This window comes from Pempheris klunzingeri, chromosome 6, assembly GCF_042242105.1.
Source record: "Pempheris klunzingeri isolate RE-2024b chromosome 6, fPemKlu1.hap1, whole genome shotgun sequence".
In the NCBI taxonomy this organism is placed as follows: Eukaryota; Metazoa; Chordata; class Actinopteri; order Acropomatiformes; family Pempheridae; genus Pempheris; species Pempheris klunzingeri.
The window spans coordinates 21,016,779-21,044,538 of record NC_092017.1 but is presented as its reverse complement, the minus strand read 5'-3'; the positions used below and the strand labels follow the sequence as shown (position 1 = coordinate 21,044,538).

The following is a 27,760-nucleotide window of genomic DNA, read 5'->3' as shown; positions in this document are numbered from 1 at the left end:
GGTTTACACCAATTTATTACACATTGTGACCAAGTACAAAATACAGCTGAACTATGCAGTTTATTACAGACCATCATCTGTCCTTAGGCTAGTTAAAGTGTAGTCAAGAACAGGTTTAAAAATGCACAAAAATAAGGGTTCAGTATACTTGTAAGAAGAACCAAATCTAGTTCAATAAAAAATAATCCTCCGCCAAAAATCTAAAACAGCCTTACAAAACATTACAAAGTACACACAGAAATTACTTTTTTTCCAAAGCACTTGAAGGCAAATTACTGTGACAGGCACAAGTTACAAAAAGCCTTAAATAACTCAAGCTCAACGATTCTCATTGCTACAGCAAAATCATCCAAAGGGGGGAAAAATAAATCAACCAAACAGATTTCAACACAAAGCTGATGTCAATCAAATCAGAATAGTTCATATAAATAGAAATTTCTCTCATTACAGTTTAATAGTTTACTCAGGTGCCAAAGCACCACAGTAATAATTGAATTTCATACACTAAACAGTTGAGATTGGAAACAAATTTATCACACACGCCAGTCTAATCAATTACACAAAGCATTTTCTTCTGATACAATGTGACCAACCAAGTACAGTGTGAGGAGAGAGATTAGGCAAAGAGTGAAGGCCACAGAGCACGCACTTTCTACATCATACAAAGATATATATATATTCATATATATATATATATATATATAATTTATTATGGAAATTCCCCAAATAACGCACTGTATTTTTCTATCTAATTCAAACAGAATATAAGACTTTAATCTGAGTAACAGCATGAGGTCAAAGTATCTGAAGTCGGGGAGTGTGTGCCGGCTTAGACGCCAACGAGATCCTCTTTTTGTGTGTGAGGGTTTTGGTTTTTACAGGTCCAACACACTAACATGTATTAATTTATCATCCTTGGATGAATTGTACAACCGCTTTTTAATCAGGAAATTAGGCTCAATGACACAGACCAGATTCCAGTTTAGGTTTTAACATCCCATCTCCATTAAGTCGATTACTCTGGATTTATGCCCAACTCTGTGGCAGCGGAGTAAACGACCACACGAGTCTCTGGATCAGGACTTGGTGAAAGCGTCCATGCAGCACACGGAGGAACTACGACAGGACGGAAACCATTTGTGGAGAACTATTTACATGAGAGGAAACAGGACTGGGAGACACAAACCGCAACAGTGGCTACATATTTTTAATACTTGCCTCATGTCATCTGAGCCTAACAGAGCACAGCATAGAAATCTATTGAGGTAAACAAACCAACATCTTACACAGGTAACGTACTGAGTTCCCTGTCTTCCTGACTACTGCGAGACTATGGCTAAGCTGGTGGGGACGACTGAGGGAAAGGTCCTTTGGGTCAGTAGGTTGCATGTTCATTGCTGCTTTTTCCTTTTTTTTTTTTTTTCCTGTGTGTGTTTGCTGCGAGCTGCAGCAGAGGCAACGAGGAGTGTACACACCTACACCTAATCAATGTGGAAGGTGCTTTGAATGTCTGAGGTTTGGAGACGATACATTCATACTGCGGTAGAGGCACAGCTGAGGGACAGATAGACATCTGTAGTGGTGGTTCAAAGTTAGCAATCTAAGGCACTCAAATGACACTATGGCACAGCTAGTTAAAATGTAAAAGAAAAAAAAAAAAAGAAAAATCACATGAACACACACCACCACTCCAATACAAAGGTACTGCACAAAGTCATTCACAGTTGCAACAAAAACGGAAAGAAAATCAGACCTGTGTTACACCCCTGTGAGTTTAAAAAAATAAAAAATAAAAACCCAGACATGCGAGCTTCCTGGTAGAAAGACCACCGTCCTAATAAACTCTAGTGAGGGGAGGACTGACGCTGCTACTTTCTTCTCTATGTACATTGCACACACTGACTGCAGAGGGACGCCGTGTGCCCGGCCGAAAGCCGCTGCGTCCCCAAAAGCCACCTTGTGGTCACCTTTTTAGGGAGAGGTGATGGTCGTTGTGGCCCCGTTCGGACTTGACTCACATCTCCTGCAGAGGGTGGCTCATTTCAATCCTCTCTCTCTTGACAGCTGGTTCAGGAGGGCCTCTGGATGCGTCGGCATCACTGCCCAGGTCGCTCATCTCATCAGAGAAAGAAGCATCTAGTGGCACAGACAGAGATTGTTTGAGTCAAACTAGTTTAATTTTATGTCAACGATGACCCTTGGAGCAATCAGGGTGAAAAAAGGACAAATATAGCAGGGTTTGAAATTACAAAACAAATTCATCCTCACAATATAAAGGTAGCATAAGGATTTTATTTAAAACACCTGAAGAGCAATTCCATACCTGACAGATTGATGTTTTGCTATATTTACTACTGAAACCAGAGAACATTTGCTGCAGTTTAATTTGTGCTAGTGAGTGAATGTGCTTGGGGAACTCAAGAAGTATACAGCTGTTTTTTGTGGTTTGTGTGTGTGTGGGTTTTCTTCTAGAATATGACCAGACTGATGTTTTCAGCAAAAGGATCTTAAAGGATCAGTTAGCTTGAATATAACCATACTAATATCAACACCAGCACTGTAAATAATAAAGGCTTACCTTTTTCCATGAGTGATGGCATCATAGAGCTCAGGTCACTGAACTGTGAGTCAAGAGAGGAGCGAGCATTAGTCGGCAAGACAACAACAACATCATCATTTTCTTCATCATCATTAAAGTGTTTTGAGCAACTGCTGCAGTCTCACCTCTCCCATGACAGCAATGGGAGTTTCTCCAGTGGCCTGAGCCACACGGTGTTCCACCAGGTAAAACATGTACTCATCATACAGCAGGCGAATCAGGTGGAAGGAGCCAAAACTGGCTGCACTACGCAGGGTCAGGTCTCTGATCACCATGGAGCTACAGTAAGACAGACACTGTGTCATACAGCTGCACCGCCATAAAAAGCTAAATTATCCTTTTGCCTTAGATTAAGTATATAAACCAGACTGATGCAGGGATTTAAATGGGAGTGTAAACAGCCTGACCCCCCCCTCATACCTGTAGAAGGACCATTTGAGCAGGAACTGGCGTGCAGCTTTGGGGAAGCTGGGGCTGCCCTGATGAGGCTTCAGGACCTGAGAGACCACGTTGTCGAGCCAGGTGGCCCACTGGTCCAGAGAGCTCTGCTGCTGCAGGGTGACCTTGAAGTCCTGCTCCAGGCGCTGAACCACGCTCTCATCGCACTGACACACCCACGACGCCTGCTCCTGTTAGCCGCAAGAAACACAGACAACCACATTCAGCAAGAAACCCACGAGAGATGGAGAGCAGACGGGGAGTCGACACGAACTGTCTGCTACTTCTGCAACATGAGGTCTTGACATTAAATAAACCAGGAAAGCTGCCAGAAAGTTTACCTGGACGTTAGCAAAGTCCACCCGGTTGAGGTCAGAGAGCATCTGGTTAATCTGGGAGGTGTTCTGGAGGACGGCGCGGGCTGCCTGGGCCAGGTGGTTCAGACTGGTGTAACGTCTCAGTGTCTGGGCAAAGGCACTGACCACAGCCACCTACACCATGGAGACAGACCCAGAGAATCCATAACAGATCCTGAAATTCTACATCATTCTGTGTTTCTGTCAGTAAACATATGCAAGGACCCATCCAGTCAGAGTTTCAGTGGCTCTGTGAGCCTGAGTAGAGCAACAGTTCATATATGCACAAGTCATTCAACCATGACCAAGACCACCACTGGAGAAATGTACTAAATTTAATCGAGGAATTTTTTAATTATCGAATTAATGCCTGCTACATCTTGTGATGTTTAATGTACAGATCCAATCACTAAGCTAAATGTCACTGAAGAGGTAGCAGGCTGTGGATAGTAACATATAACATTAAAGTGAAGTATAAAGGCTGGAGATGTAAGACAATGTGATGGATTTAATGATCTGCATGCTTAAGGCACAATTGAAACATTTTATTATCACATATTTTATATGCACACACAATCTAGGGAAGAGTTGTTAAAAAGGTAATCAGAGATTTTCTGGTTACCTTGGTGCGAATAATCTCTTGAGGAAAGTTGGTCATGGCGTTAGTCAGCCAGCCTTCCAGACTCTTAGCAAAGTTACGGATGGCCTGAGTGAGAGTGCCTGAAGAGAAGGACAGCTCGGATTACAGACTGACTTTACTGCATTCACACATGTGTAAAACAGTGGAAGTAGAGATGTGAAAATGAAGCAGACGGCAATAAAAAAGATTCAAGTCATTCTGGAACAGAATAAACAGCAAATTTCCCTTGAATGTGATTTTGTCTGTGGTGTCAGTGTATCATTATGGGTGCAAAGAGGTAATACTGGGACAGTGAGAATCAGATTTTGCTGTATTGTTATTACTTCAGTGTGTGTTTCTTAAAGTGAGGCGATTCAGGAGTTTTGGGACCACAGACAACACACAAAGTCACTAGTTTTGAATTCATTCCATGTCTCAATGCAGTGCACTACTTCATAGTAACTTATTAAATTCATAATGAATAAAAAATATCAGTAACACTGACTGGGAACAGGACGCAGGACATCAGGGATGAGGATCTCCACCAAAGCCTGGTAGAGGATGTGGTCACAGCTTCTCATCCATAGTCTGATCGGTTCATATTTACACATAGCCACCAGCTTCTCTCTGGGGATCACACCCTCCAGGTCATCATCACTACACAAGGGAGGAAACGAAGAAAATACCCAAACTGTAAATACTGCCGCCTTGCAAATAAACCTGAGCAGACTTTAACATATGGCTAAAATAGCAGATTTAATATAACTCAGAAATGACATTCAGTGTAAAAGCAAGAAGTGGCTTTCTCTCCGACACTGAAGCTTTAGCTTTTATGTGTGATCTGACCTGCCGGGGATGGCGGTGCTCCCGTCACTAGATGGCGGTGTTGAATACCAAAAGGTCTGCCAGAGTTTCTCAATGTAGTGGAACTGGAGGTTCATCACCACGTCCAAAGTAGCCTGCAGGAGAGCAGCGAGGGAGGGAGGGGGAAAGAGAATGGGGGGGGGGGGGAGAGGAGGGAAAAGAGAGGGAGGAATGGGGGGGGACAAAACATACAGAGCTGAGCCATGGCAACCAGACACACAACAAAGTTTCTACAGGCAGGCAGCCTCTCGCTCACTCCAGGCCCTCCTGGTTAGACAATGAGCCAGCTTAAACACAGCTCCCTGCACATTAATCATCAGGGGGATCTTAAAGGCCACGTTTAGGCTACGTCTGGAGTTTTTTTTGTTGATTTCACTCAGTTTTTTTGTTTTTTTTTTAATTTTGGGTCGTCTTTATAAAGCAGATTAGCCTCAGAGATTTATGTATGCATTTTCCTCCGTTTAGTGGCAAGGCGCTGACCCGAACTAACCCATGTGACTTCCTCTTTCCTGTTCATATGTATGAGGCTCTTAGAAAGCAGGGTATACAAGTGAACACTGCAAGAACAGAGCGCAAAGGAAGCAGTGGGAAGCCAGAGATGTAAAATGATACAACTACAGTTTCAGGGCTTGGTCAGAGAAAGAGCCGTAACCTGGCTCTAAAAAGAGACTGACCTAAACTCTAAACCTCCACTAACAAACATGCAAGTAAAACAAAAAAAAACAGCGCACTAGAGGTTGTCGAGGACATTCACCAGAGGAGATGTCAGCCTGACTCCACATGAGTCAGAGGTCAAACTCTTTTGTTTTTGCTCTCAAACGGTTCAGTATATTTCTACATTGAGCGTCTATTGAGTACGAGCGTATGATTCACACCATGCCCTGAGATTCTCTTCTTTCTCTATCTGGCAGGACGTGCACTTGCCGCTGGATCTTGTTACACAGCAGTGTAGGCTTCAATCACATGATATGTTTTTGCTTCCTCTCCAGCCGTTGCCATGGCAACCTTGTTTACGGTTGCCCCAAGCAACAGGTCAAACACAGAACTCCAAAACAAAAAGGAGAATTCCCCATCCCCTCTAAACAAGAGCGTTTTGCCTCCACAGTTTTTCGCCAGCATGAAGAAAGAAAGAAAAAAAAAAACACAAAAGCGTGGAGGAGAAATACCACATGTTTGCATGCACAGTCATAGATAGACGAGCGGCCTGCGGCAGAGATTCCCGAATCTTAACTCCTCACATCTGTGCACACACACGACAAATACTGTGGTTTATAGTTTGATTTATTACCTGTAAAAGTTTTATTAAACACCTAATCATTTGTACTTAAACAAACAACATTAATTTAATAGCACAGCTGTTACCTGAATATTTGTCTGTTGTTACCATGACATTATTAAATACATGCCCAACAGTGGATACAAATCTGTTTACAGCCCTGCTGTAGAAGAGAATAATTTAACTGCATAAAAGTAAAGTCAGAAATAAGATCTTTTTTGATGCTGAGGCCAACTTGTTACCTTTATTTGTGCTGTAACTTTAAATAATGTCAATGAAAGTCTTGGCTAATGTGTTAACAGGTCACTGTTTGCTCACAAAAAGGGGGAAAAAAGTGAGATGCATAAACATTAAACACGTAGAGGCAATGAGAGCTGTGAGAGTGACAGAAATGCGCTGGCAGACAAAGACAGGAGCCCATGTGCCTGTCCGCAGACAAGGCAACACAAAGGCCCAAGGGGAGGCCACCACAAAGACACCAAGATGTCCACCCAGCGCGCTGAAAGGTTAATTGGCATGTCTTGAAAGCTGCACAGAGATGAAAAGACGGCTGGAACAAAGGGAGTGTGGTGAGACTGGACAAGGGGAGGGCAGGGATAATATGATAAAGCCAGAGCTCCGCTGCTTTAATCACAGCCTCTGCTACTGCTTAAGACCACGGATTTTAATGTTTAATATTATTTCTACTTTCTTATTGCTGATGCACTTTATCTTGGGGGGGGGTGTTACTCTCCCATCAAGAGAAATTAATTATGCCCTCCAACCTGTGAAATGACATTACGCAATACACCATGTCTTCATAGCTCTTTCTTCATATATTTTTCTAATCCAGCTCTTCATAGATTCTTCTTTCAAAGCTGGACACCTGTTGCTGTAGTTTGCTTTCATTGAGCCTCCGAGTTCAGGACATGTATCTGCCCTTATTAACAAATACACCTTGATAAGGCTAGCATTATTCAAGACAAGAAATCCCATCCATCAAAATATCCAACTACAGCATCAACAGTTCAACATGAGATAATCTAGTGTTTATCTGATAGCAGAGTGCATTAAAAAGAGCAATTACAATTTACAATGTAATTAGTGCCATAAACAGGATGATGGAGTTTTATTGTTACAGTGTCCTTTTTTCCATTCTGTTTGGGACCAATATAAACACATTTTCTTTCTTGTAAAAACCTGGTGCCTACATTACCTACAATGCAACTTGACCGCAGACAGCTGGTGGATGTGTTATGCATGAAGCCTCGAACTGCCTCAAGCAGAGATAATGAGATAAGGTCCCCCTTTAAAGCTATTCCATGTGTATGTTTACAGTTAAGACTATTTCAAATATTCTCCTAACGTAATGGAAAGTGTAAAAAAAAAAGTGGTGCTGTGAAATGACATACCTCGCAGTGGTCTCTGTAGAGTGTCTGCAGCTTCTTGATATCATTCATGTTGATGCGCTCAGGCAGAGGCTGGGTGCCCAAGTCAGGAGTGGGAAATGTAGGCAAGGTGTGGGACGTATCTGCGTAGGGCAAAAATGTAGGCAGGTGTCACTCCTTTCACTCGCACACACAGATCATATAGTGAATGTCAACACAGAAACATATATCCAACAATTGTCTCAATAAACAGGATGCCTGATAGTCTTCACCTGTGTTTATAACGTATGTTTGAGTAGTCAAAATGAAGTCATGTCAAATATGACTCCACAAAAATGTAGCACCAAAATGAAAGATGAGATCAGAAAAAAAAAATCAGAAGAAAGAAGTGATGATAGTTTCAAACACTGATTTCAAAGAGTTTACAAACCGTCGTCACAGCAGCCGACCAGCTCCTGTCCTTACCTATGTACTGCTGGTGGTGTTGGCTCTGAGCAGCCACAGACTGCTCTGGAGTGCTGTTACAGTGCTGAGAGCCCCCACACAGGCTGTCAGACATACCATCCACCTTCTGTAGAGGTTTGAACCTATACAGACAGCAGAGGACAGCACATGGATGTCAGATGGGTTTGGAGGGGAACATGCAATAGTGCAGGTTTTCATTCCAATCAAGGTGGGACAGAGTAGTGAAATAGCATGGGTGTGGTTAAAAAGAAAAGAAAAAACAATTGCAAACAGTTTGCAACATTTTCCTGGTTTAATGATACGATTCATCCCTTCAGTGCAAAATGTTTTGCTTTTGAGACATGTTTGCCTCACTCTGATGGATGTGTCTGAGGTGAAAACCAAAAGGCACATGGTGAAAATGAGCAGTGGCCCACACACACACACACCCACAGACACTCTACAGTGATCCTAAAAAGTATGAATGTCGTCCATTCTGCATCACTAATAAAGAGTAACTTAAAACCAGAGTCTCTGATTGAGACTTTCAAGTTTGTTTCACCTCTGACAAGATGCGTTTTTGATGTCATAGTGTACTGACACACCTGAAGTACACTTCTACATCACTGCAGCAAAGTGAGATGTTAAACCACTGAGGTCAACAAAAACAACATTTTAAGGGGTGTTAAGTTACTCTTTAAACAAAAATTAAACCCTTCTCTACCACTGTTCTATGAGAAAAAAAAACATAAAACATACAGAAAAGCACTTTGCCACAATAGCTGCACTGGTACCAGCAGTTAACAACAAGTCTAGAATGAACCTCTGTTTCATTAAACATGAGTACACTGCAGCAGCACTGAAAGCAGCCCTGTTCATGTGTTTGGTTAAATGTCTTGTATTAGAAGATGGGTGAGGGAAAACATAGGAAACCATGCAAGAGAATGAAAGGGGTGAGGAAAAGAGGCCAAAAAGGAGGAAAAGGGGAGGAGATGGCAGTCAAGAAAAAGCAGAACATGGGTAATGACAGCGATGCAGCTCTCACAGAACAAATGTCATCAGTGGCAGAATTTGATTAACTAATGATCTTCATTCAAAAAACAACTAAAACAAATTGTTGCCATAGGAAAAAACAACCAACAACGTCACAGGGTGGATGGAAAATTTCAGAAAGCTGCAACAAATGTGGCAGAGAGCGAGGCAAATGGAAATGAAAAGAAAGAGAAGGGTAAAGATGGCAGACAGGGGAGAGAGTGCTGACCTCTGTTTCTGGTGGACAGGCTGCTGCCTCATGGCCATGTACTGGGTGTCTTCCTGCAGCCGGTTGAGCGGTGAGTCTGGCTTCACCCGAATACCATAGTAATGATACTTAGAGTTGCCTCTGGTAGATTTAGTGAGAGAAAAGCCAGAAACCAGTGAGGAGGAGAAGTCTTGCCATCAGTGTAATCACTATCATTATCCTCTTCCATCAGCAAATCTCCAATGCCTATAAGCATCATCATACTCGTCACATCTATAATAGTGACATGATTACTGTTATCAGCATCTCCTGCATCAGCAACAACCTCTTCCTGTTTGTACCTGGTGCCGAGGCGGCGGGTCCTCAGGCCCATGAAAACCGAGCGGATGAGTTTGCCGAAGGAGGCTGCGTTGACCGGGTCCAGTTTCTGTTCCTGGCAGTGCCGTAAGTAATGGTTATAGAGGGAGCACCGGGGCAGGCTCACTCCCTCGGCTGTCTCGTAGTTGTCCAGAAGCCACTGCAGCTACAAACAAAGAGGAAGGTACAGTTGCAGAATCAGTGAGCCCCAAAAGATAAAGTCGGCTCTGTGATAGTCACCTGGCCAGAAATAAAGAGGAGCAGTGCATCTTATTATCACATCAAAAGACAGATAACACACACACCACACACACTCTCACATAACCATCTATTTTAGGAGGTTAAACACCAAACAGATCACTGCACTCCCACTGTGGCTACACTTAGGGCTTTATATTCTTCACTGAAGCGGTGACTGCAGCATAAGGAATGGCTGATTGAGTGAACACTCAAACATCTGAAGTGATATGTAGTCTATCAGACAAATCTCCAGAGGACATTGTCATAGCTCTCTGTGACAGCACTGTCATAACGACTTTGCATAAAAAGATCAAATTACCAATTTGCAAATGAGATTGAAAGCATATCCTTGAAACACTATTCATACAAATGACGTGGAGATTGTGAGAGGACAACTGAGGTGAAGAGTTGGAATTTAGGGAAAGTATCTAAACCACAATATTTCCCATGTGAGGAAAAATCTGGATAAAATTACACTATGAATCTTATTTAAATTTCACAATAATTGAGTGAAAGCCTACCAACAAGAGGAAAAGTTATACTGCAGCAACATTTTGTAACACCGAGTGCATGTCTTGGTGTACTTAGAAGTGAAACAGAAATTTTGGAAAAAACAAACAAACCAAAAGAAAAAAACAAAATCAATCAATTCAAGTCCATGCAGGGCATTAGGAAAAATATATAAGATGCATTCTTGAGCAAAAAGTGACAGCAAATGCAAGTTCAGATGAAGGACAAACTAACTGACACAATTATGCGAGTCAGTGGGACAGTGCAGAGGGTAAGTCAAGCTAGCAGCAGGTAGTGTGTTCAACTTTGCAGAATGTGAGTCGAACACACTGCCTCGAGGTTCAGCTTTTGTTTTTGTTTTGTTTCTCTTTTTTTCATTTTCTCTTGTGTCAAGAAAGTTCCCGGTTTGACTTACATGGCTGTTGAGCAGGCTGCTTTTGTGACTTGCAATTCCTTCAGACTTTTGGAGGTTTTCAATCGCCATTTCAAGCTAAAGAAAGAAGCATGCCAAAAAAAAGGGGAAAAAAGTGGACACACAAGAGGGAGGAGGCAGGAGAGTGAGAGACAGAAAAAAAGGAGGGGGCCGAAATAAGCAGGGGTATATATGGAAAAAAAAAAAAAAACACACACACACACACAAAAAAAACAGATAAAGGAAATAAGACTGTTAGCGAGCAGCCAGATCTCTGCATTTCCATTAAAATCAGTCAGTGTTGCAGCCAAATCCATTATTGGCTGACAAAAGCATGCAAATCAAGGGACTCATAGGGTTAAGCTGCTCGGTGAAGGTTTGCGTTCAGACACTCTAATATATGCAAATAGGAATTACAAACAGGGGCACAGGTCACATCAAGTTTGGGGACACTAGGTCAACAATGTCTGGCCCCAGCCCACCCCAACCCCGACACGTATCAATCAATGCACCTTTGAAATAATATACGAAAAACTAAAAATCAGATGAAGTGAGATGTAGCCATGATATAGGCAAGAGCGTCTTCGTAAAAAATATTTTGGTATATTATTCTGTCTTTGGACAACAAAAGATTATGGAGTCCAACTGGCAGACAAAGTGAGTGACAAAACTAGGGACATTCTGTTGAGCTGTAGAAGAAAATCAAGTCAAAAAAGAAAAGATATCTGGTATTGCAGCCAAAGTGGAGACATAGAAGAAAAGGAAAAAGAGGCAGGCAACGTTCCAAGCCTTAAGAAGGCTCCCGAGGGCTCCTGGCCAAATGGTAATGAGCCCCAGGGGTTGCTTTGTTTCACAGGGCACTCAAGTGCCTGTGAAAACCTCTGAAACAAGGCAGTGCTGAATTATTTAAGCCGGTGTCCCGATTCTACAGGCTCTCTGCCCTGTACCGCTCTGCTCTCTGTGTGTTACCGCAGGACCAGGAGGCCCCTACGCAGGTTGCTGTAAACCCTGTGTGTCTCCCTGCCTTTCAGGCTTATCCGGGAGCCTGGCCAGACTGGACGTAGGCTCAGGTGGCAGTACTGATAGTCAGCACCACTGTGCATCTCACAACACCGTATACTAGTGGGAATCTCTGCTCAGGATGTCATGTTGCACTGAAGTTAGTAGTAAAGTGTTTATGCACTTTAGAGAATAAAAGATAAGATTTGGCCACAGGTGAGAAAAGACAAACAATCCCCCAGATATATTCGCTGAGTCATTCATTTGGTGGGTGTAAGCCTCTGATTTACAGTTTGCTTGCTGTGGTGGGTCATTAATCCCTTTCCATTGGAAAAGGTGCTTCAGAGTAACACAGAAACTTTGGTATAGGTGTTGCTCACCATAGCCGAGGAGGAGCGTGATGAGTGGGATATGTGGTTGCGGCTTCCTTCCATGCTTCCTCCATGGATCAGATAGGTGCTTCCACTGGAGATGATGTGGCTGCTGCCCACGTCCATAGCGATGCCCACCATCCCATGAGGGGGCACGCCACCGCTGGCAGAGGAGACCACCGTGGTGACATGAGCTCCACCCGCCTGTGAGTCAAAGTAGGTTCCCCCACTGCCCTGCCCATACAGCTGAGCCTCGGGGTTGTAGGAGTAGGCCGCTCGACTGGGGAGAGGTAATTGAAATTAGCATGTGGTGATGTCATTTCATGATGATGCTGAACAAAGTACTTTCGTGACAACTGATGAATTTTAGGATCTTGTTTCTCAGACAACAATATAACCAGTGTGATCATATTGTGTGTGTGTGTATGTGGGTCACTTTGGCTTTAATCGGGCATTTTGATGAGAGCCCCTTCAAAGACAGTTGGAAGTTAAAATGATGAGAAAAGTGGTTTGGAAAGTCTTCTTTCTCATTATGCTTTTCATCCAGCAACTATTCATATAAAATTCAAGATAACTCTGCATTTGGAGAGGAACCAAATACAGTTTCACTTAAAGTGCAAAATGATTTACAGCACTTCAGCATTTTTCATTAATACAGTAGCCATTTCTAACTATGGTAAATATTCTGAACAAAAATGGCCACACACTGGGGAAATATTAAGGCTTTCCTATATAAACCAAATCATACAAATATTAAAACTTTTTATTTTCATTAATAACTCATTTTAATAAAATGTTCTTCTCAACTGGGTTTCATTAAACTTGATTTTATAGTATGCTTAAACTAAACAACGAAACACATAAAAAAGTAAGAAAAAGTATAATGTTCCTTTATTAAAATTGTGAAATATTGTAACATTGCTTACATAGCTCCATTGGTGTAAACAGTCTCCCCACTTTCTCCTACATACTGGACCTGGGACGGGTAGACATGTTGCACCTGCTGCACCTACAAAGAGACAACAGGAAATCAAAGCAGGAAAACGAAAAATCTTTATTAATAGTTCCATATTTATACAAATATAAGTCCTATTGTAATTACTATTGGCATAGTAACTGACTTTTACTTTACTCTACAAAATGAAAACATTTCCTTATGGGTGTAGGCATGTTTGCACCTATTAGAGTGTGTACATAAAGTGCAGTGAAAAAGTCTATACACCCCTTTTTGCTTTTGCATGATCACTTGTGCAAAACAGAAGCCTCAACAATTCAATGTATCACTAAATCATTGCCTACTGTATTCAGACCTACCAATGTCCTTTATTTAGGACTCTGTAATATTTGAAATGCTAAATAAGTATGTTATTTTAATGGGGGTTCAGGAGTAAAAGCCATCTAGAACAAAAAAAGGTTGTAAATAACAAATAAAAAAACACTTTTCCCTGTAATTTAAAACAAAGTTGTTGAAATAATAATTGACAATAATTTAAATACGAGCTGATAAAGACATACAGTACACATGGTTTAACAAAGACACGCTGGATTTGACAAACATAACAACTGTTAATGAATGATTTACTGAAGTATTACTGTTGAAAATCAGGTAATGACCAGTCCACCTGCTATTGGCTTATTTGGTGGCATATCGCCTGGAAATATAAGATGGGCTAATAGCACACACTCAGGTCAGCTCCTGGTTTTCACCATTATATGCTAGATGACACGCAGATTTCGTGTTGGGATTTGGTTCACGCCCCCAGGAATCACCGGGCTTTGCATCTGGTTCACATAATACCCTGGGACCCAGAGAGGTCTTTTTGCCAAACACATCACCACAACAGAAGCAGCTGCAGAGCTACGAATAATCTTCATCATCACATACATTTAAAATTACTCTTAATTACCAACCATTAAGGCGAGTATCTATTTAAAAGCTACCAAGAGTTGTATTAAGATGTTATTCATGTATACAGGCAGTGGGCCAGGCTCAGCCAGAGAAAGACACTTTCACACACCTATGAGGGGCAGCAGGAGGCAGGAACAACATTTTGACACATGCCCTGGATGACCAGCTTTCAACTGAATGAATGTGTTGCCATGTTTGGGACCTTAATCAAGTGCGTTGTTTGGTTTCACAATCCTGGTTAGGCTACTTTTTAACTTGTGAAATAACTGATGCATCAGTCGAAGCCCAAACCTTTGACGCCCCAGTCTGACTTATTATTTAACCTGAATGTAAATTCTGGCCCGAATGAGACATGACCAAATACTCAAGTGACAAATAAGGCCTGGTGAAACAGTCTTTATGCTTATTTTGCCAACACTGGATTCTGTTTATTTGAAATTGCATAAATAAATGTTTTTTTTTACTTTATTGTAAAAGAAAATGCCGGCTCAGTCACAAAAGTCAAAATAATTAAATTCGTTTTAAAAAAACATCAAGGGGTGTACAAATATTTTCACAGCACTGTACATGTATGTACAGTACTGTGTACCTGCTGAGGGACCTGTTGAACCCTGGGTACTGAAAGCTGCTGTACTTGTCCTCCCTTCTGAGCTGAGCCTGTTGCTTGAACCAGCACCCTCTGTGTGGATACAAGACATAACTCAATTACATAGGTATGCACGTACAATCACACACACACATATAATCGTAAACATGTGACTGTCAATACAACACTGATGAACATATCAGCAAATGCCCTGAAGTCTATAAGCTGGTGCTTATAGACGTCTCTCTGCCAGTCACATCCTGAATATAGTGGTGTATTTAGTGCAGCTTTGCCTTTTGGCAGCTTCACTTACTGACAAGTTACATATTGGAACCACTGCTGAAAAAAAACATTTTTATTTAGTGTGTTCAGGAGAGATTATATTGTCAGGACATTGTACAGTTTCTTTCAGACACCATGCACAAGCACTAATATAGCGAGTAGCTTAGTAGTAGTAGTTTGGTTAATAAAATACTTTTATACTTCATTCGAAAAGGAATTGGATGGAACCGTTAAATCATTACAGACTTTCCCCTTTTCTCATGTCATTACAGTAGCAGCAGGGTAGAAGTTGTACCCTACCTGCTGAGAGGCTGGGACAGGCTGTACCACAGGGGCCTGAGCTGATGATGAGGTCCGCAGCGTTGCCACGCTGGTCGTAGTGTCTGACCCTCCCTCTGAGCTCTGCATGCTGGGTTGCAGGGGAGACATAAAGGAGAGGATCGAAAAGACATGAGCAGGAGGGAATTTTATACCAGACTGAATAAATACTCTTACAGGTAACACTAAAGGTTGTAAGAAAAGAATAAGAGCATCTCAAGTCTATTCACATGGACAGCCATACTAGATAAATGCCCTTCCAACCCACCCCTTCTCTCTTGGAGCCACAAGAGCATTCTTCATGCCCCAGGGGGTTTCTGGCTTTGCAAAGTCAAGCTGAGTCAGTGAGGCTCTCAGAGCCCCAGAGGCAGCCCACCTTTGGCCTTAATGAATGGCAAAATAAGTGCCCCAACAGTAGTACACAGACACCTCTGGTCCTGCTGACAGATCAGACCCAGGTGGAAAAGTTACAGTACAGGAGTTCAAGTTACCAGCAGGACTGGGCTGCTTCCTGAGGGCCAAACCCACTGCTGCCATTCGGCTTTCCACTGGGTGACAATGTGCACAGCATAGCAAAGGGGAGCTAAAAATGGAGTGACACAAAGGCTCTCTTTTTCAAAAAAAAAGGACAGAAAGGGAAAGAGCGGGAGTAAGGCAGGGAGAAGAGAAGAATGGAACTGCAAGGGGGAGTAAGCAGATAAAAAACAACTTCTCCACTCTCTCAAAAAAAGAAAAAACTAAGGGGGGAAAAAGATGAAAATGGCAGTGGGGCTCCAGCTCCTGCCGGGGTCCTGATGATATCCAGCGTTTGTTTCGAACGAGAGCCGTTCTCTGAGGGCTCCAATAATCCAGCTGATATGAGGAAATTCCTTAATGCTTTGTAAACGTTTGTCGGTTGCTATGGAGAGGAATCCATGACGACCACCCCCAGCTCAACCCACCACTCCTCCCCTCTCTGTTAACCCCCCACCCCACCCCTTTATGAAGCTCTTGCACAGGAACTTTCGAGTACGACCGCAAAGAGAAGAGGGGGAGGAGGATTAGAATAAGGGAGAGAGAGATACAGCACAGTTGGGGGGGGGGGGGGGGTAGAATTGATGAGCAGTCTTTGGTTTAAGGCAGAAATCCAGGGGCAGCAGGAAAAGTCAGTAGGTAGATGAGGGAGCGGTGTTCACCAGGAGCATTACAGCAAGGCTGCAAGACTCAACCTGCTCTAGACACACTGTGATAAGTCATAACACAAGAAGCACATTACAGTGTTATTTTAATTTACTGGAAGATACTTGACGAACACAGTAATCTGGGGGCTGAGCTATACAAGCAACAGGTGCAGCCACTCTTGTCTTTTGGCTTTCTCAAGACCCAGCCCACACTCTCTGATGGTGCTGTACGATTAAAGCTATTATACTCGAGAGTTCAATTCAGTTCTCTGCTTACATAAGAATTAAGAAGACCTTCCTGCATCTGTTGCTCTAAACCAAGTGATCTAAATGTGTCTCTAAAATTCATTAGTAAATGACAAACCTGCCAAAGGCCATGTGCCAAACTGAGCTCAGACAGAAGGGGCAATAACAATAACAAATCTAACATGCGAAAAGCAGGGGCAACATGACTCAGAATCAAGGAAGCCCCACCAGCGACGGAGAGGAGGAGAAAATAAATTCAACCAACCCGTAATTCCAACAAATATGTTCTGCTGCCCACACCACAATAGGAGCCACATCCTCTTTTTGTGGAACATTTTCAGAGTTCAAGATGCAAAATAAAACCGCTCATTACAACCACCTAAAACGATGCCACTAAATACAACATGATGAAGCTATCACACACACTACCACAAAATCCCCACCACACATAATCAGGAGGTTCCCAGGAGATTGCAAGGGCAAACATCTAATAAAAAATGGCTTCCCCGCAGTGCTCGACACTATGTCGTGATCCCTCTCTGGACTAGAATAGAGATCCTCATCTGTGCACTTTTGGCAGAGCTCAAGATTTTGTTCAAGGCTGCGTCACACTACATAATGACTCACATGAGAAGCAAGTCTGGCACGTTCACTGTTAATTTCTGGAAAGTAATTATAGCATCCGTCCTCCAATCACAGCTCTCTCTGGCAGGTGGTCAAAATACAAGGAAATACAAAGTGGCTGTGACACTTTGGATCGGTAAGCTATCTGAAAGAACCAAACACATGGAGCAGACCGACCTCGCTGAAGATGTTTTTTTTAGAGACCAATGGTACGCTAATTAACAAAACAAATTTCCCTGCTGGCTGCAAAACAGTTTCAACTCAACTGTCAGGTGTGTTACGTTGTAAACATCAGCAGTAACTTAGGTTTAGAGTAACCTAAGATTTAGAGTTTGGAGGTACTCCTGGATGTGATTTTTTTAAAAATCAGACCGTGAACCTTTAAAATAGAAAAACAGCAGATTTGGGTGTGCCACCACTGGCATTTTCCATGTGTGGAGATTTTGCCACAGGCAAAGACACTGCTCTGCCTACATGACTAATAGAGTGAAAGAGCTCTATGTTGAAACTCCTGATATGTGTCAATCTTCTGAGCACTATATCCAGTCCACCCTGACCAGCCCTCTAGGTCAATCCTCAATGTATTTAATAGCACATGGCACAGTTAGCACCTACATGTAAAGGCTCTCATAATCCCAACAATTTTTTCTTCACACCTCTTTCTTGTATGTAATTAAAGCACTAAAACGCTATTATCAGGATGACACTAACAAGGAGTGAACATTAGCTGCAATGCTAAAGCATCTTTCGAAAGCAAGGAATTTGTCTATGGAGTGTCACGTTGGTTATAAATACACTTGTAACAATCCCATCATTTATCTTCAGACTTGTCATTTTCACCAGAGGAAGTGACACAAGCCTGGGGGCTTATTTATGCCATGAAGGAGTGGATGATATGGTGAGGTGAGGGGGGTGGGGGGGTGCACATTTTTATCCATTAAAGCTCAAGTAAAGCACTGGTTTTAAGAAACAGGAGAGAGGAGTCTCTGCTTAGTGTTCGTGGAAGGTTAAAAGCCACACAACTTCTCCACGAGCAGCTCTGAAAGGCACAAAGGTACAACACAGCAGGAGACATAGCATACTGCTGCAAAACTGCTGGGCTGCTGTTTAGGGCCAAACCTTTCTGCCTCCCACTCAGAGACAACTTCTTACACACACACACACACAAGTCCATTTTCATGTCAGGTCTGTGAGCCTGGTTTCATTCAGGCAAATCCCAAATGAGCACTTAACAACATTACAGCAACAACCGCTTCTTCCAAGAGTTACCTGAGTTTTAAAGCTACACGGAAACAAAAAGAGACACATTTTAGGAGCCCCAAAGCCTCACAAACTGCCATTAATGCTGAAGTCTATAATGTTAACAGCACAGACAAGATCTAAACATCTGTCACTGACAGATCGAACTTAAACCGGGCTCAATCAGAGAAAAACACATACAGATGTTCAATTAAAAGCAGGAGCCCACAGTCTTGGCTCATGTTTGCACTGGCCCACATTGTTTGCAGAGCAACAACGGTTGCTAGTGGCAACACCGTCCACTCCCGTTTCCAGGAGCCTGTTGCTATGCAACCAACAGAATACTTCCCAAACCAAACAATGCCATCCCCCCACCTGATCCCTCTATCTCACGCTAAGTAGAAACTTACAACAATAAATACTATGTAAGCTATTAATTTCAGACACCGGGGGACATGCAGGCAGAGTTATTCCTGTTTTGCAGTTATATAAAAATGTACAGACTTTATGCTGGTTTAGACATGATTGAAGAGGACAGGATGAAGTGCTCTGTTTTTGTAACTACTTGGTGCTCAAAAGGAGGAGGAATGTTTAAGTCATCAGTAGAGACAACCGTCTATTCTTCGAGCTTGCTTTACAGTCATGCCACCCAAAAACAACACTTCCAAAAGCAAGTCGGGTCTTTCCAAAGTTCTTTGGGTAGAGGAGACAGTAAAGCAGCTTGAGCAGAGAAATACTTTTTCCAACTCATGGGGGAGATAAAACAAAATAAAGCAAAGGCAGACACTTTTAAAGGGACATCTATGGAGGATATTCGTTGAGCACTATGCAGATATGTCCTTCTGTGTCACTTTTAATATACAATAATGACCAAGAGGAGCAACAGGGAACTGGTGTTTGCTAATTTTCCAAATATACTTTTATTTGAAAAACAAATTCATTGTCATTTATAGGTTTGAAAAGACATTAGACTTGCTTTTCTTTGATTTCATTAAGAAAAAACCCATAAGATCACACAGGCACACGCGCTCACACAAAGAGCGAATTAAGATATGATAAGAGATTTCCACAACAGAGGCTGTTCTTCAAGCCTGTCTCATTAATTCACGGCTAATCCAATCAAAGCAGCTCTTGGGGTCTGCAGATGGCAGAGTTTGAGGGTGAGAGAGAGGGAGAGAGCAGAAATAGGAGGCACAGACCACTGTCTCTGATCCAAGCGGCCCCCTCCCCTCTCCAGCTCACCTCCCCACCTCTGGTCATCAGCACAACCTGTCCACTCCGTCACCATGTGCGCTGCAGGCCTGACAGCCACAGAGAGAAAGATCAAACCGTTGCCATGGAGATTGTGTGTTCGCCCGTGCTCTACACTAGCAACTTCCTCCCCCAACGCCCTACCTCTTCTAACCCTTTCCAGATTTCCACTGGCCCCAGCCTCCACCCACCCCCAGCCCTCATCCTTAACATTTTACATCTCGAGATGAGGAAAGAGGGCTTGGAACTGAAACATTTTGAGAAGGTAAACGGGAAAACCCGACAAAGACGAGCAGGAAAGAGGAAGGGGGAGAGCTGGCCACAACTGGGAATGTAATCAGATATACTCATACGTGTAGCTGTCTCTGTCTTTCATGAGTATCTATCTGATGTGTTACAAGGCTGCTTTGCTGTTGACACAAAAGAGGGAACTTCACTCAAGTCACCTGGCTGATTGGGAAGATGCTGGTGACGGCAGAGAAAATGAGAAAGGCAAAAGAGTTTCAGCTGCTTTTCTTATATATGTTTTTTCCCCCCCATTTTCCAAAACATTACTAACATTTGGCATTAGAGGTACAACAATGAATACATTAGTTGTCAACTGTTAAATTAATCTCCAACTATTTTGCTAATCAACTGGTTTGAATAATTTTTTAAGAAACAAAAAAGTCAAAGTTCTTTGGCTCCAGCTCCTTTTTTTTTTTTACTCCTCTGTGACAGTAAACTGAATTTCTTTGGGTTGTGGGCAAAAAAAGACATTTGAGGAGGATGTCATCTGGGGAAACACTGATCCACATTTTCCACTATGACACTGATGACATTTTATAGAGTAAACAAAAAAAATCGATTAAATGAGAAAATACTCAAAAGATTAATCTACGATAAAAATTGTTGTAGCTGTATTTGGCACACCCAAAAACACATTATGATCATCCAATAACTTTCTGAATCCTTCAACTCTCTTGAAGGCCTTTTCATTGATATTTGCACAGCATGTGAAGAATAGATAGATCTCAATTTAAACATAGTCACAGCTGGATCCAAAGCACACGGTATGGCTCCATCTGAAACGTAGCACATCACTGAACAGATTCACAATCCCGCCAGAACTCATATCCCTGCAAAGGCTGCAAAACTGTTAAAGGGATTTTAATATATATACTGAATTAACGATTCCTTGGGCCACAGCCTACCTTTCGATCTCAATTTATGAAATCTGTTGCAAGTTAATGAGATTTCCTGCTAACTACCAGACAAACAAAAGGAATTGCAAACATGTCCCTCTTACCTCAGGTAATTTTGCTGTCACTTTGAAAATGCATTAAATCAAAACTAATCGGCAAGTCTGACAACTTGGAGTGGTTGAGTATCCTAATGCTTTAGTCTAGCCCAGACTTGCATCCTATTCAGTGGATGTATAACAATACTCACTCCAGATGCAAAACACTCACACCAACGTTCTTTAGATCTGCTTTCACTTGCTCTCTTAAACAGGTGTGTTTCCAACCTGTGGACTATTTTCCTGGGAACAACATTTTGCAAAGGTAACTCTCAGGTGCTGACGGCCTGCTATGCCAATCTTGACAGATGAACCTGACGAGAGGTTTGTTGCACTGGAAGAGTGTCAGCATTCACTCCACACAGATATGACATTGTGAGTCACAATACTGTATGTACAGTATGTTTTCACAGGGACTTTTTGACAGAAACAATGACTCATCAGTTGATGCTTGAAATCTGAAACTGGTCCACGTGCCTGTTCATGCAAAGAACACTGAGCCACACTGAATATTTGCCATCTGACTCAGATTTAAGTATTTAATACCTCTTTGACATTAAAAAAAAACCCTGCAAGAGATATTACAGATGGTTCACTCTACATTTGACAGGCCATACCATAAAAGTGACCACAGATAAATGTTGAGTTGCTGCTATTCACATGAGTCTGTAACCATGTTTCTTGTAAATGGTACTGCTACAGTAACTACAGTTGCCACATTTAAATATCAGTGTGTTTAATACAATGCAGTCTTAACAATAGTGATTCAACATGATACAATGTCAATACAGCAACTGACAGGCAAAGCGCACACTTACCATTCAACCTAAATCCATTGTGTTCAACCACTCATATGGAAAAAAAACAGTAGGTATGGATTTTAAATCATCCTCTCTGCAGCCAGCAGTGAGATCCAGTGATAAGCTTTAGATATTAAAAATTCTGAGTTACATGATATCAGCAGCATTCACACGCTAAATTAGCAAATCTTATTCCGTGTCATTTCCAGATCATTAACCATCAAATTACTTAAGAAAAGTGTTCCTGCACTGCAATTTGCATCAAGAACATGGGGCAATCATGGAACGTACAGTGAAAGGTGGTAACAGGATACGGTTGACATCCTGTCTATTGATTTACATACTGAATTAAGTTCAAACATTTCAAAACCTCATCTAGTTGGTATTCATTTCTTTACTTCTAGTTGGTATTTATTTCTTTGCCTTTCATTTTATTTGTACTGACTGAATATTTTTTTTAAATATTAAACTTCCAGGATGAGAGAGAATCCAGATTAGTTTGACTACTTTGTCAGTGGCAACACTTTACTGCCAAACCATCTTCCCTGGTTACAATTTGCAACACACATCAGCCATGAAACACAAATGCTGCTCACTCTTACGTGGAAATAATTGGCATACAATGCTGCTTTTACATTACCCCCCATGTCGAACAACGTGACAATGACACTTGCTCTCCTTTGAAGCTAATGAGTGGGAAGAGAGGATTCTCAAAGATGAGGAATGGGGTCTGCACTATATAGGGACATCCGCCATTGAGCTGAAACAAGATTGTTTCCACCTGTGACAATGGCGTCCGTTGCCATTGTTCCCTATTAAATCTCCTAATTACAGAGCTTCTGAAAAAACACAATAACATCCATCTAAAACTGCTGTCTGGGTCTACTCGTTTGCAAATCTCACTCCACTAAAGGTCTGGTTCTGGTAATTATTTTGTAGCAGGTTTACACTGACAGAAGTTCTTTAAGCCAAATAAACATCTCTTAACAAACTAGCCTTAAACTCTATAAAAGAAAGGAAAAGTGAGGAGAGGGTGGGGGGCTGCTACTATCTGCCTGCCTGAAAGAGAGAAAGGGGGGGGGTCAGTTATTGTAATGCAAATGTCACTGCCTTGTCTGCTGTTTGTGGCAGGAAATTTAATTAGCAGTTGTGTAGCTACGGTACAAACAGGTGGAATGTTAAGAATGCTCCTGATGACACACACACACACAGACAGAAGAGACAGACTGAAAAACATTTCATTTCGCAACGAGTTTCTACTTGTTGCCACTGTGCGAGTGCCAATCAGTGGCAACATTTTTTTGGTATACGACAGGATTTGTTTCTTCGTATCCTAGCAGCGTAAGCCTACAATGATTTCCAAAATCTTTGTTGCTGGAAGACGTGATGCGAGAGTCACAAGGACACTTAAACTATTTTCCTCTCAACAGATTCTTAAAAAAAACACTAACAGCACACCACTTTAAATGAAAAGCTCATCACAAATAAATGCATTATGAAGATTATGAAACTGAAACATTTCATGTGTACAAATGGCACTATTATTTTCCACTTAACAAGCCCCACAAGGCATTCTCCTCTCACTTGTTCTGCTTTGCTCAGTGATTTCCTGACATGCCTTTGACTGGAGTTATGGGATAACCCATTAAAACTGTGTTAATATCAGACAATGAACTGTAGAGAAGCCAGGCAGTTCAGTTAGCACAGTAGGGGGAGATAAATGCAACTCTATTTGAATATGATCAACTGTAAACTGCAGCGACAAAACTGACAGCAGTGAATAGGTCCATGTCTATATCTGTAGCAGGCCATTGGATTGAGACCTTCTCCCCAGGGCAACAGTAGGCCTTATCAAGATAAGCTAAATACAGAATGAGCAAACACACATACACAAGCACATCCACACAGCACACTCATGTAGGTGCACACACACACACACACACACACACACACACACACACACACACACAGAACATGTGACCAAAAGCTGTGTCAGGTCACTCGCTGCCCCAGAGACCACTGCAGCTGTCCTATTGATAGCTGAACTGTACTAAACACATGGGTCCATTAAACACTCAAAATGGCACACGAGCAATGGCGCATACTACTACGCAGAATCATACAGGCAACTCAAGAGATGGCTTAAAAGAAGGAGAGAAGAGAGGAGGTTAGGTCTATAGAAAGCATTATTTTCTGTAAATCAGAGGCCAGTGTGGCACTGATTGCTGAAATGGACCAAAGCTGATCACAGGCTGGGCTAATAAAGGCAAACGTGGTTTGTAAAATTCCGGATACAGACAGATTACAGGTAACCTACCTAGAAAAGTAAACTACATACCCTCTCAAATTGGCATTGTCATCAATTATTTTCTGTACATTGCAACCCAGTATGAAATTTCTACACAACTCTCCAACCACCAACTACTCTCCACTGTTTTTAATTGTCCTCCGAGTACCATTTCTCTCTGACCTGCCTCTGCAAGCCAAAGCTATGCACTCTTACCAAAAGGAGGAGATGAAAATAACCTGATTAAAAACACTGACTTTTAAAAGAATAACATTTCACCCCCTGGCTCACTCCATCTCCTTTCTTTCCATGACTTGGGTGTATTTGTGTATCAAGTTGCCATGTAAACATAACAGTGTCACGCTCAAATTGGGGGGTGGGGTTGGTGGGGGTTACATCCAGAGTTTCAGCGCAGTCATCTCTTTATTTTCTTTGTAGCTGCGGTGAGTATTTTAACCAATCAAAGTTAAGTTTCCTTCCCTGACACTTACTTCAAAACAAGGCGAGTCTTCTGTGGATTCAGTTCTCCCTTAAAATTTTCTGGCCAAAAGCTAGTAAAATCGTAACAGGAGGAAAGCTTCATTAACTTAGATTTTAATATAACATGCAGCCGAGATATTAATCACGATTAATATGACCATACTCCAACCTGCTTTTTGACCCCTTTTCACCTAAAAGGAAATAGATATTGGGCTGCATCAATAATACATCTCCTGAAGTTCATCATTCAGCTCTCTTCTTTTACAAAATGAATACTTAATGTAAATACAAATTTGGAGGTTTATAACGCAATTCATTAGCAGCACGCAGAGAGGGCGGTAATTAGAGAAATGTTCATGCTGCATAGACTCTTCCCGATGCTTCAATAGCAAACAACATTACAAACGACAGAGCACCTGACAGCTGTCTCTGAAAAGATTCATGAGAATTAATGTAACTCGGGGGACAAAAAGAGACTCCCAAAAGGAGAAAAGGGGTACGCAAAGTGCTGGAAACCTGCCACAGATACACTGTAAAACAAATGAAAATGGGAACTTAAAATCATTGGGGGTCTATTTTCCCTTGGTTTCTCATTATTGCTGAAGCACAGGTTGATGTGAGCCTTCAACTCTAATGAGAGGTCAAACAGCAACCCTAGTGAGACCTGCCACATGAACAATAAAGCAGTGCCCCGGGGAACAACTCCAGTATTGGCAAACAGTTTGCTTTTAGGTCTGTTAAATGGGCACAATATCAGTAAACGTAGAAATATTAGTAGATGGAGCCAAATTACTTGAGATTAAATGAGAGGATGGGAATCAGGTCCAATGACTCTCTCTCTCCCTCCCTCTCTCTCTGCTTAACATAAAGTGCACACGTGTATCCTATTTGAAATGTAGTTTTAAAAGCACATAGTAAACAGAGCTTTAAATATCTCTCACTGTAAAAACAAGACAGAGCAGTACGAAAGAACCATTACAGCACCACCTAGCTGTAACATATCCAGATATTCAAGCCATTTGTGAAATATTAAAACCAACAAAACTTTGTGAAGTACCAACTTTGCTCCATTCAGATAGCAAATGCTTTATAATCTGTGCAACAGAGATTAATCCAGTGTGACAGTTTACTACGCTCATGAGACACACACCGGAGGCGGCATCAGCCTGGGTAATATCGTTGTTAGTGTCGTAGCGTCGCCGGTTTAACTTCATATATCCGTGCACGACTGCGTAACATTTTTAATTCGTTTTACGGTACAACTTCAAAGTATAAATCGACACAAAGGGTCTGCTGAAATGAAAGGTATCCCCCTGCTGAGTTCAAGCTTCCACGCAGCGGACGTTACTTACAGTTTGAGCACCAGGACCGACGTTGCTAACGCTAGCTAGCTACATTCCCACCTGCTTGAATACGGCTGAGACACAGACACACACGCACACACACACACGTACACTCACACACACAAAGAACGAAATTTGTCCGTGTTGTGAGGAGTAAGACAGAGCTGCCTTTAACAGGGCGACAAGCGGCTGAACTCACAGCTGAACTCATGGCTGCTGGTTGTCTGTGTTAGCATTAGCCGCAGCCTGACTGGTGGGCTAACCATCCATCCTGCTGGGACTGAGCTTGCAAGTGCGTTCACGTCTCGACACCGCAGCACACAACGTAGCAACAAGTGTAAAGTGACGCTGAATCAACTTTGAGATGGAGTAACGCTTTCGCTGTGTGTAACTTTACGTTTAAAGCAGCGTGTAGCAAAGAAAGTAGCGGACACGAAATAGATATTACCCCCCCCTCCCAAGCTGACTTTAGGTGGAAGACGCAGTTGCTAGCAAAAAGGTGAGCGTCAGTTAAATGAGTGGAAAGCCGTTCTCAACTTGGGGCGGATGCCACAAAGGAGGGAAAGTTATGTTGTGGAAAATAACCGACACTGCTAGCAACCACCCGGAGCATTTTTCTCCAAATTAAGATGAATTCAGTGTCTAAGTTCTACAAAGATATAATCACCTTTGCCTTGAGAAAAGTTCTGCCCTGGCTCTGCTCTCTTTCCCCTCTCTCCCACTCGCTCGGTGACTTCCAGATGCTGCTGCTGCTGTTGCTGAGTGTTGCGCCCGTTGGTAAGTAACTGTCTCCACGGCTACAGTCACTATGGCGCGAGGGGGTCTCGAGGCAACTGTTGCTACCCTCGAATGCCTACGTCAGGGCTCTCACTATGCGAGGGAGGGGCCACAAGGAGCCCGGGTCCCGCCCAGTTAGCTACAGCTGTAAACTACAACTGGACCACTAGGAGGTGGTCTTAGCCAGGAAACACGGACAGGGTCGGTCTGTCTTCTTTAAGTTTAGTTGACTTTTTACGTTATTTTAAACCCTGTTTATTTATTTATTTGACACATGAACAGAAAACACATTACATTTTCTATAAAAACTTGTAAAGGCCTATATGAAAAACACACCCCAAAGATACACTAAAGATAAAATACAAATGTACAAAAACTAATACATTCTACTACATAAAATTAGTTTTTACTTAATTTTTTAATTTGATTAAGCATCTGTTTTGTTTGATTACTCTGTTTTTGGCATTTTTTGTGTTTTTGCTTTTTGTTGAATATACCTTTGGTATATGGTATTTGGTTTTTCTGTGGGTTTTTTCAGCAGATCAAATTATTTCTGATCAGACTTAAGTTGTTTTTATGATTTAAAACAAATTATCTAATGTTTCATATGTAAATCACATATGCAAAGAACTGAACACAAATTATTAATTCTCTCAAAGACATTCAGCTTAAAACTTTTAAGACTGTGGAGTGACATTACATGAATTTAAATCTTTACCTCCTTTTTTCTGTCATATATTGATTTATTTCTACTCCCAGCATTATTCTTTCATTTACTGTGTGTTTTTGAGTAATTGTATAATTTCTTCATCTTGTGTGTATACAGATAATCATTGTTGTACTTCTGGTTGTTTTCAATACATTGAAAACATAAAAACAACACTGTGGTATAAATATTATTTTTATATTTCCTATTTCCTTTTGTAATGAGCATGAACCAGCCCCATTTTACTGCATTTCAGATCTTCAGCACACGGTGGCAGCATATGTCCATATTGTGACATAAGATAAGCGTTAGATGAACAGATTGTCAGATCTCTAGATAAACAAAAAGAGATACTGTGGACACAAAGAAAGAACAAGAGTG

The 27,760-nt window shown here is 41.9% G+C and overlaps 1 protein-coding gene across 3 annotated transcripts; it reads right to left on the bottom strand.

Moving 5' to 3' along the window:
* Positions 1-16: 16 nt before the first annotated feature.
* On the bottom strand, positions 17-26,697 carry rfx2 (regulatory factor X, 2 (influences HLA class II expression)). 3 transcript variants are annotated; one of them, XM_070832970.1, is made up of 18 exons: positions 26,564-26,697; positions 15,170-15,278; positions 14,591-14,680; positions 13,019-13,101; positions 12,102-12,372; positions 10,726-10,800; positions 9,545-9,726; positions 9,225-9,344; positions 7,985-8,106; positions 7,544-7,662; positions 4,859-4,971; positions 4,518-4,669; positions 4,016-4,113; positions 3,379-3,528; positions 3,020-3,228; positions 2,725-2,878; positions 2,579-2,621; positions 17-2,136 (listed from the first exon to the last, which is right to left on the bottom strand). In XM_070832970.1, the coding sequence occupies exons 2-18, from the start codon at positions 15,275-15,277 to the stop codon at positions 2,015-2,017; spliced, it is 2,211 nt and encodes a 736-aa protein (XP_070689071.1). In that variant the 5' UTR covers position 15,278; positions 26,564-26,697; the 3' UTR covers positions 17-2,014. The 3 variants fall into 3 exon arrangements, with proteins under 3 accessions (XP_070689071.1, XP_070689068.1, XP_070689070.1); XM_070832967.1 differs by lacking the exon at positions 10,726-10,800 and having other exon boundaries at positions 26,564-26,653; XM_070832969.1 differs by lacking the exon at positions 14,591-14,680 and having other exon boundaries at positions 26,564-26,653.
* Between the last annotated feature and the right edge of the window lie 1,063 nt (positions 26,698-27,760).

Coding starts and splice junctions, on each gene's coding strand:
- rfx2 (XM_070832970.1), bottom strand. CDS start 15,277: ATGCAGAGCTCAGAGGGAGGGTCAGACACTACGACCAGCGTGGCAACG. Junction 4,670..4,858: donor AGCACCGCCATCCCCGGCAG/GTCAGATCACAC, acceptor TCCCTTGTGTAG/TGATGATGACCTGGAGGGTG. Junction 3,229..3,378: donor TGGACTTTGCTAACGTCCAG/GTAAACTTTCTG, acceptor TGCGGCTAACAG/GAGCAGGCGTCGTGGGTGTG.